Here is a 10604-nt window from a genome sequence, read left to right as displayed (position 1 = left end):
CATTGTGCTGCATGACAGCACCTCCGTCACGACTCGCACTCGGTCCAGGAGCGGAGGTCGAGCGGGTCACCCGAGACGGGTCACGCAGGACGGGCTCGCGCAGGACGGGCCACCTTGTGATGTCTCCTCGCGCTATTGTGAGCTATCTTTAACCACCGCGCCTGTCATATGTGCTGCTCATGAATGGTGTACCACACTCTCTAAAAGTGAACTGAAAAAAACAGCCAGGTGCCGGTGGGCTCGCCGAGCTCTGTCACCAGGGTTATCTTCAGTTTATCAAGGGAAACTGGAAGTGAAAGACAATACCTCCCCTTCTCTTAGGACTCCTGTGAGTCTGACCATTTAAATTAAAGAGCAACATCATGATCGTGGGTGATTCGCAAGGGCCCTGGACCAGATGTGCATCAGCTGCTGAAGACATTCAGAGGTCGAGGTGGTGACGGGGACAACCTGCTGCCAGGTGAGTGATTCTCACACACCACGTTTAGACCCGCTAGACGCAGCTAAGCCTGGGCGACGTGAATACGTTTTGCTGACACGCATCACTTGAGCTGAAGCCGGTCTAAAGCTTCACTAACTGTGCCTGAAATGACTAGTAACGTGTCACATGTTAGCTTAAAAAAAGTTGGTGCTCTTTATCCTCGTGAACTGTAGGTTCAATGTGTATTCAGAACAGGCCTTCAAGACAAGTCATATGATTTATTTAAATCTTAATTTTAATGAAACCCAAATGATGAAACCTTTAATATGATGGAAGAGTGCTTTTCTTGAAGTACTTAATGAAGGTGCCTTCAAATTATTAATTAAGGTTTTCTGGTAAACGGGACGTGTTAAGTTACAGGTGCAAAGTTCCGCGATAAAATGATCTTCTAAACTCGTGCATTACTGCCGTTTCCGACCTCAAAGCGAAGCTCTCCTCGAGGCGCACGTGTTCGCCGGTAGGTGTCGCTGCACGCGCGGTCAGAGGCTCGGTGGCGCTCCACTTGACCGGTCCAAACGGAATCAGAAGAGTCCTGCACAAACTGCAGCACGTGCGGAATAAAAGCGAGTGAGGCGGAGAGGGAGAAAGAGGGGGACGGGGTGAAGAACAAGGAACAACACTCGACAAGCTGGCAAGGGTGACGCGAGATAGGGTTGTGGAGAGGATTGTGGACGCGCCGGGGAGATCTGAATGGGTCAGTCGTACGGAGGAAGACGTCTACAGCCACCGGGCCATCAGACATGACTCCGAGGTGGGTAGAGCAGGAACCTTGGCACGGGTGAGACTGAACGCCCGCGCGCGCACTCTACCTGCGGCGTTATTCAGGTGCGCGCGTCGCGCGAGATCAAGAGCATTTTTTTGGCATAGTTTTCGCTTCGGATAACGCGGGCTCGGAAAACACAGTCGTTGTCTTGTCCACTGAGGGGACTTTAGGGTGTTTTTAAATAATTAATTACTTAACAATTCATGAAGGTTAGCTTTAGAACAGCCCTTTATATAGTAACATAAATGAGAAATGTTGGAAAACGTCCACACGAAGTGTCAGATATCACAAAATATTTTGCAACCTTCTAGAGGTGGTTTAATTACTCTTCATGTAGCCTACGAATATATTTATAAGTAATGCAATAGTATTCGAGTGCATAAATCATTGCGAGGTTAAGGGATTTCAATTAATAATAATTACATGGCTTGCATGTACTCTGATTGTAGGCCATAGGCAGACCTAAGTAAAGAAATAGTGATAATGTTATTTTTTTCAAATGGAGAGACATTCAAAGAAAGACGTGGAGAAAGTCAAACAACTTTTACTTACTGTGTTAATTACACTAACAAGTGTGTTAGGATTTTAAAAATCAGTATTAACTTAACATTTGTCAACAATGAATATGTCACTGACTGGAAGTCGTTCACCACCAAAATCTGTACAGGCAAACTAGAATTTTTTTACAATTAATATAAACCGCCCCAGTGGTTGGTCAACTGAGTGTCGCAGCAAGGTATCTGGGAGAGGCCTTTAAAATCCGCCCTCTGCAGCTGTATGTTAGATAGCTATGTATGTGAGATATATGCACATGTTAGATGCACTTATAGCAGTCAGGCCCGACTCCCCGCGACTGCCGCGGACGTTGATGTGTTCATTAGATCAAAGAAAGTCTCAGACTCAGAAATATGAATCTCCAACCTACAATGATTCATGTAAATAAACAACTTGCATGAAAGGTATGAATGCTGACAGATATTTTAAATTATACATTTATATTTATAGATATATATTTGCCTAAAAGAAAATGCAAGCAAAGTTAACTTACATATGAATATTAGCCTATATTTCGTAATATTTTCCCCAGAGTTTTCTTATAAGAAAATCTGACATTTATCCCTTGTTCTTAATTACAGGTTAAAACGTTAATTATAATTGTAGTATTTTTACTGGCGTGATTAATCCTAAATTTCCCACCTGTGGGACAATAAAGGCTATTTCTATTCTATTTTATTCTATTCTATTCTGTTCTATTAAGGCAAAGATTTATACGCAGTGTAACTTGCTAGCTAATTAGCTTGCTATCCAAAACTTACATAATGTGTTTCTTATCATCTTTTTTCGTAGTGACAATGTGCTCCATTAGTTTAGCGTTGATTCTCGATGTTTTTTCCTGCTGTCTTTTTCAATAAAGCATAAACGGTGTGCTATACAATAAACGCCTGTCTCTTTAAGAGAAGCATCGACGTGTTGTAAAGTTCAAGTTGGGGTCACTGTAAGTTCCTGCCCTCGGCTTTACCTTTTTAGTTTTATTATAGACTGACATCACGCGGGGCGCTAAAGCACTTACGCCGCGAAGAGGTTGACATGATCATTTCTATTCGCGTTATTGCTTCCATACAAAAATAGCCAAGGAAATTACCAAAGTTTAAAAAAAAGAGTCGAAGGAGACTGATGCTGGAGTAGGCACGTATTTTTATAAGACGAGTGAGAGGTGGGGAGCGAGTAGGCAATCCTGAGAGAGAGAGAGAGAGAGAGGGAGAGAGAGTGAGAGAGAGAGAGAGACAGACAGACAGAGACGGAGAGAAAGCGCGCGAGGGGAGGGAGGGTGAGCGACTAGAAATTCATAGCAATTAATAATAAAGAGTTGGCAGTCGTGCACGGAAAACTGGCATGGTTTTTGGAGGCTGGCAGTTCAAAGTTGAAGCGTCAGAAATGAGTCCAAAAGACTGCTGAGATGATCATTAAGAGAGACTTAGATCGGATGGCAGAAGAGTTCGGGCATCCAGGTAACGTTACTTTAAAGTGATTTTATAGACTTTAATGTGGTTCTGAACATTGTAACTTATTCTTTAACGGGTTTAACTATGGATGATATTTACTGTCAATTTAAACTTTTACATAAATTTTTTCACGATATGTTTTTCTATGTAAACTGTTGCCCAAAACAGAATAGGACATGTCTTAAATAGCCTGTTGTTTATTGCAAACGTGTCATACATCGTATGCCATTCTTTGTAAAAATTAGACAATTAATTAATGCGCTGCTCCAAAGATTTTAAACAGTTATAATGACATTTCTACGGCACTCTAGCATATGGCAGGGTTTGCAGCCTATAGCAAACATGTTAGAGATGACAGTTGGTAGTTAATGAAGGAAATCCAAGACACCAGCCTTATTCTTTAGTGTATTGTCGCGTACCTGCTGTGGTCTCTCATTTCAGAACTAGCTGTCCGTCATAGCGAGGTCACAACACAGACTTTAAACGAAGAATGCGCTTTCATTTGCGCGCGTTTCACTTTCTGCGCGCGACGCTTCACGCGCGCCTGGCGAAGTGGCGCACACACAGTCGCGAGAGCCTTTGTCCAGAGCACTATGCGTAAAATTGCTGCAAACCTTTCAGCTTGTTTGAATGTTTAACATTCGTTGGTAATGCAAATACGGGACTGACCTGTGAGGGTGGCTGTCTAACTGTTGTTCTTGTGTCAAAACAAAATCATTTAGTAGAGCTGCGAATTATTTCAGATAGACTGTTATCCAAGATAGACTGTAGCTTTCTGACCTGCCTTTAGGGAATCCGATGTAAGACGGGAGAATAATTGCATTACCAAAACTTTTGGTCGTTTAGAAACATCGAAACTGATGGTGAGGATGAAATCATGAGAAATATGACATATATTTAAAACACATAAATTAAAGACTATGCTTATTGTAGGTAGATTTTTCTTGGTGTAACAGTAGAAGTAAAAACGTAAGATAATCGGAACAGACATGGAACTGCACACAGCAGAGAATGACACGATGGCCCAGGAGCTCGCGACATTGAGGAGCACTTCGGGGTGCTTTTGGGAACTAGAATACACGCATTTCTAAAATGTTTTGATTTCGAGGAAATTAGAACGGATTCGTCCACTTAAAATTGGTATCTCGTCGTTGACAGTAAAAAAAACTGTTAACGGGATCGTTAAAGGCCGTCTTGCCAGCAGGATTTATGAATGAATCGGCTGTCCAGGGATGAGAGAAAAAAAAGAGTTGCAGCCTAGTTTTAGAATCTATTAGAATCGGATGTGCAAAGGCAAAATCCGTATAATTTAAGGACACACCGTATAACACTGGTTGCATGCATGAACCGGTTCGACTGAAAGTGCAGCAGTGTTTTTGCACCTTTAAATCAGTTCATCAGTCGCGTGAAAAGAATCACTAGATTCGACGCTCCTGCATGTGAGACCAAGAGTTTTAGGATATAACAGGCCTTCGTCCTTAGATACAGTTTTAGACTGCATTCATAAAGAGTGTCCTGAGGGGCCTTGTGTGGACGTGCAGTGTGTCAGACCGCGTTTGAGGACACGATACGAGGAGCGGTGGCACTCGCTCATAAATTACGGCATCGCTGCCTTGGCTACTTTAGCCTGAGAAACGAATAATTAGTTTAGCACTACTGTAATTTGCGTGAGAGAGCAGTAAAGATAACTTTTCATGGCACGTTTGGGATCACGCCACACTAAATATCTGTTGGTTACTGTTTAGGCCCAGAAAATGGTTACGCGTTAGAAAACTAACGAACCCTCACGTGGTGCTTGTATCACGTTATTTTTTTAAACTTGCATGTCCAACTTCCCAATTTTACCATCTTAATATAAAAGTTGAAAAGTTTCAGAGGTTGAATGCGAAATTCTGAAAACATTTTTTTTCTAAGTAAATATGTTGTTGCGTAAAGTCCCGCCTGTATAATCCGGTAAAGTGAGGGATCATGTGAAAGGGAGGATTGTGGTGAAAAGATGACAGACCGAGGGCGGGACAGGGGAAGTCATGGGGTGTAGTGTGAAGAGCAGACCCCCTCCCGTTAAACCCTGCCTTACCCCTAAAGCAGTGACAACGCAGACACAACACAGGGCTAATGAATACCAAACCGTCTCAAATATGGCCCATGGGCAGTCTTAAAGCAAGACTATGCACCATACCAAATATAGCAAACGTTCAATCACATCCAAACCATACTGATGTGGGTATTGACATTTTAAATACATCTAAGGAGTCTAGATCACAGACACAGACTTTGTGTTCACAATTGTACGTTTATTAAACTGATGGATTTCTTAAATCCAACATATAGTGAGAGATCTGTTATTGAAATGAGATTTTTGGTAAGTTATTTATGTATTTATTTTACTTTGTTTTTGGACAAATTATACGGTCTACTAGACACTAATGAATAAGGCAAACATGCGATGATTAGTATTTTATTCTAGTAAGCTTCAGAAAAGACAGATATATCTAATCACCGTTTGTGAGACGGGCACGACGTGCATGAGAGGATGTGACTGTTTACGCGTAGTGTTCAAACAAAGGTTTTAAAACATGATTAACTTGTGCTACCACTTCCTTTTTGAATTCACGGTTTGAGCGCCTGATACAGAAAAAGAGCGGATGTATTTTGCATCAAACGACAATGTAAAAGTAAAATGCGATATTACCGGTGGCTGGTTGTTCTGGTGTTATTTTGAATGTCCTCACTCTCAGAAACAGGCGACATGAGCACAGTTACTTTGGTCTGTTCACCAGCAGTGTGCACAATCTCTTCCACACACAGAAATATTCGTGGAGGACAGTTAAACGAAAAGTGATGACATTCCAGCCATTCGTAGTTGCTTCTCATGGTTTTCCCAAGTGGTTGCGTTCAAAAACGCAAAAAATTGCCCCTTCACGTTAAAATACACCTGCGAATGAGTGGAGTTGCGGGCATCAGGGCATAAGAACAGAAAACACTTGTTTTACCGATACGCGTTTTTCACCGAGGGCAGGAGAGAATATGTGTTGCGCACCGCGAGTTGTAATATCGCTTCTTTGTCAATGCAGCCTAATTATTGTCTGAGACGGAGAATTGGCGAATAAGTGTTATTTCCGTTACCAGTTGTGCTTAGGTACTACAGAGCCATAGCTCGCACTGAGCCATGTCTAATTGTATTTTTTAAGTAACGTGGTACCTTCTAACATAAAGGTCTAAATAATAAAAAAACATAATCAAATTAGCAAGTTCATAACTAATAAAATGTTTATCCGCAACTCCCTAAAGATCTGAGACGTCACTGTAGCCTAGTGCGACAAGGGCAAACGCGCACATTGGTACAGGTGCGCTCACGAAAGGAGGTTTATATTTTTGTGGGGTTGGGATGCAACTTTATCCGTGACACCTGACTGAATATTCCCTAATTTAAAATTAGAGGCAAGGCAGTTCATTACGGTCATTACCGCTACGCGACTTTATGCGTTATATGAAGTTGCTCAACTTCGCACGTGTTTTCTGTGTTCCGTGCCGGGAGCACGAGACAGGTATACGCGCGTGCGCGTGCGCGTGCGCGTGCAGGTGCTCGCCTGTATGTTCAGTGTGCAACACCCTCTATAAGGGCGAGACCCAACCGTTACCCAAACCTCGCTTTTTATATGGCTGTATGACTACTACAGACCACTGCGTTTTCCTTAGCTGAATTTGTGGTGCGTTTGAACGAACTGCATCGATTTGCTTTATGGAGTGGAAAAACAATAAATAATTTTGTTTTATTGCCACATATCCTAGACTGATGAAACAGTGTGTGAACTGGTTAGTGTTGGAAAATATTGTATGCCGTCAGTGCATTTTGTTTACTTATTTATGAAATGGTTGAAATTTCTGCAAACTGGATGACACACATGTAATAAAATGCTGAAGGATGAACTATATACAGACTTCCTTATTCTTCTAAGAAGGTTATATACAAAGAAATAAACAGATGGGAAGAACTGATGTCGGGATGGCTGTGATGCTCTTATTTATTTAGCTTCTTGTTATGTAGTTCTTCCCACCAGCAAACTCAAGCCCCAGGGAGCTGACCAATCTATTTCATCTCACAGACAGAGCATTTGTATGTTGCAGTGAACAATACATCCTGGTTGAGTTTGTTATGTTTATGTAAAAGGGATTAGTACATCAAACACAGGGCAAAAAAAAAAAAAAACTGCAGAATTGTTGTTGAACATCCTGTACAAGAATTTGCATTTAAATTGAACCCTTATAAAAGATTAGCCTGTACATCTCACTCCTGAGCCCTGTCATTTTGATACGATTTACAGTGTGTGTCTGTAGTTCCTTATTTGACCGAACTGTAAGCGAGATGAGTGTTTCTATCTTTTATTGGACACATTTTTGTCCACACTGGTTTATACCTGCTGTTCATCACACAAAAGCTTCACGCTGACTTTTGTTTAAAACTCCACACGCCACCTCTGGTATTCTTTATCAGGAAGACAGCAATGTGAAAACACATTTATATTGCCATTTTCTGTTTCATCTTTATTTCTAGATGACTTTAAAAATACCATGTCATCAAACACAAATCCGAAAACTTTTGAAGTTCAATTGTCCAATTCTGCTGATGTTGGACAAAAGTGACTAGCAGGTCCAGACCTGTTACATGTCCCTCATGTCTTCATACTCCGCCTGGCAGACACATGGGAGCCTGGCTTAGGTGCTTCTGTCCTGATCTCTCCTGAGTAATGCTTAAAGCAACATCTACTCAAGAAGACAGACTGGGACGCCCATGACCTCCTGAACTCTAGTTTCGATAGCTTCCCTGGGGGATCTGTGACATTACTACTTCTGTATTCTTTATTGTGATGTGTTCAGTTAAGCCTACCTGCAGACCTCAGGCCGTTGCGTAACGTGTGCCTGTATCTCCGTGATGTTCCAGGTGGTGGTCTGAAGACGATGCTGGATACCATGGAGGTCCCCAGCCATGCTAGGCACCTTCTCCTGCAACTGAACACTCAGCGCACCAAAGGATTCCTGTGTGACGTCATCATAGTGGTGCAGAATGCCCTGTTCCGCGCTCACAAGAACATCCTCGCCGCCAGCAGCCTTTACCTTAAATCCCTTGTGGTCCACGACAACCTCATCAACCTGGACCATGAGATGGTGAGTCCGGGTGTCTTCCGAGTCATCCTCGACTATATTTACACGGGACGTTTGAGCGAGGGCGACCCTACCTGTCCCACAGAGCCCAACATCGGGGCAGTGCTTGCAGCCGCCAGCTATCTGCAGCTGTTGGACCTGGTGGCTCTGTGTAAGAAAAAGCTGAAGAGGATTGGGAAGTATCACCCCATGCCGAGGTTTATACCCAGTAAAATAAGTCCCAGTGGGATGGGTCCCCGTCTGCGGGTGTCCACTCCAGTAATCCAGTCTTGTTTCCCCGGTGGAGTGATGAGCGGCCACGCACTGCGTGGCCCAACACTGGAGGATCAAGGCGCCCACCCCATTTACCCTCCAGCGCAGGTGGCCCTGCCCCCACAGCCGGGCCTGCCCCCGCAGTCGGGCCTGCGCATGACCAACGACAGAACCTGCTCGCCCATATTTGGCCTGGACCTGTCCAAGAAGAGCCCCGGTTCCCATTCTCAGCAGCACCCCGGCCACCCGCACTTGAGTCACCCCACCGACGATGAGCCCGAGGGGGACCTGAGCCGCCGTGCGAGTCCCCTGCTCAGTCCCAGCGAAGGGCCCGGGAAGATGGAGGCCGTGGCAGGCGCGGGATCCCTCACGCCGCACTCCTTTCCCCTCCTGGGCCAGCCGCTCGCCCCCCACCTCCCTCACCTGCAGCGCTCCTCCTCCCAGGGCCAGGAGCCGTACCCCTGCCCGCCCAGCCCGGAGCCCCCCGAGGAGGCGGGGGAGCGCGGCAGGGACCGTTCCAGCATCTACCGCTGGGTGAAGAACGAGCCGCTCCCTTACGGCGTGGACGACGAAGACGAGGAGGACGAGGAGGAGGAGAGTGGGGTTATGGGGGAGCAGGACAAGGAGACCCACCACCAGCACATGAACCACCACAAGAACGGTGAGGAGAAGATGAGCCTGAGCGAGGGCGGCTACGGCCGCGGGGTGGCCTGCGACGGCGAGGACGAGAACGGGACGGGCAGCGAGGAGACGGTCAGCAGCGAGGGCCGGCCGTCGCCCCCGGGTCCCCGCGGACGATACCACATGCCCTACGAACCCGAGAGCTTCGGGGATAACCTGTACGTGTGCATCCCCTGCGACAAGGGCTTCCCCAGCTCAGAGCAGCTCAACGCCCACGTGGAGACCCACGCCGAGGAGGACCTGGACAACAGGGCGGAGGTGGACAGCATCAGCAGCACGGGCAAACCCGTCGGCGCCAGCAACGGACCCACCGGCCTGACCAACGCCGGCGGCCTCCACAGCCCCTTCCTGGAGAGCAAAGCGGGCCAGAACCTGCACGCGATGGGCATCGGCGAGATGATCCGCCCCTACCGCTGCTCGTCCTGCGACAAAACCTACAAGGACCCGGCCACCCTGCGGCAGCACGAGAAAACCCACTGGCTGACCCGCCCGTACCCGTGCAGCATCTGCGGCAAGAAGTTCACGCAGCGCGGCACCATGACCCGACACATGCGTAGCCACCTGGGCCTGAAGCCCTTCGCCTGCGACGCCTGCGGTATGCGTTTCACACGGCAGTACCGTCTCACCGAACACATGCGCATCCACTCCGGCGAGAAGCCCTACGAGTGCCAGGTCTGCGGCGGGAAGTTCGCCCAGCAGCGCAACCTCATCAGCCATATGAAGATGCACAGCGGCGGGGCCGGCGGGCTGGTGGCCGACGGCAAGCTGAAGATGGACTTCCCCGAGGGCATCTACCCTCTGAGCAAGTACGCGGCCGAGCACCTGGGCCTGAAGCAGGAGAAGGCGTCCGAGCTGCTGGCGCAGGCCTCCCAGCACCTGTTGGCCGACGCCAAGGCCATGGAGAACCTTTACCCCCTCTCCAAGCTGGCCGCCGAGCACCTGGGCCTCACGCACGACAAGATGGACGTCCTGCCCATGCCGGCCACGCCCCAGCAGATCCACGCCGACACTCGCACCATCGACCGCTACTCCCCCAGCTAGAGGCTCCCGCCTGTCAGATGCCACCAGCCCAGCCGTGACGTGCCACTGTATCACGCCCACAGTATTTCCACTCCCAGCTCAACTTCGTTTGGCCCTGCGCCTCACACAGGAGGCCAGAGACTTGTCAGCCGAGGAAATGCACACAGACTGCGCTGTCTTCCAACAAGTGCCTTTCTCTGCACATTTTGCAGTAAATACATTTTTTTTGTTGTTGTTGCTG

The 10604-nt window shown here is 46.8% G+C and overlaps 1 protein-coding gene across 3 annotated transcripts in view; it reads left to right on the top strand.

The window, feature by feature from the left end:
• hic1 (hypermethylated in cancer 1) overlaps positions 1 to 10604 on the top strand; it is a 13492-nt gene continuing 2888 nt past the window's right edge. Inside the window, exons 1-2 of one of the 3 annotated variants that reach the window (XM_076975831.1) lie at positions 1 to 460; positions 8190 to 10604. The exon at positions 8190 to 10604 is cut by the window's right edge and continues 2888 nt beyond it. In XM_076975831.1, the coding sequence (XP_076831946.1) occupies positions 8207 to 10384 (2178 nt within the window). In that variant the 5' untranslated portion in view covers positions 1 to 460; positions 8190 to 8206 and the 3' untranslated portion in view covers positions 10385 to 10604. Of the gene's footprint in view, positions 461 to 1004; positions 1233 to 2789; positions 3254 to 8189 lie in introns of those variants that run through there. The other 2 variants (XM_076975830.1, XM_076975829.1) reach the window with 2 other exon arrangements.

The sequence above is a fragment of the Brachyhypopomus gauderio genome, chromosome 16, assembly GCF_052324685.1.
Source record: "Brachyhypopomus gauderio isolate BG-103 chromosome 16, BGAUD_0.2, whole genome shotgun sequence".
NCBI classification, from domain to species: Eukaryota; Metazoa; Chordata; class Actinopteri; order Gymnotiformes; family Hypopomidae; genus Brachyhypopomus; species Brachyhypopomus gauderio.
The sequence above is the reverse complement of the archived record's forward strand: the minus strand, read 5'-3'. Positions and strand labels throughout refer to the sequence as shown.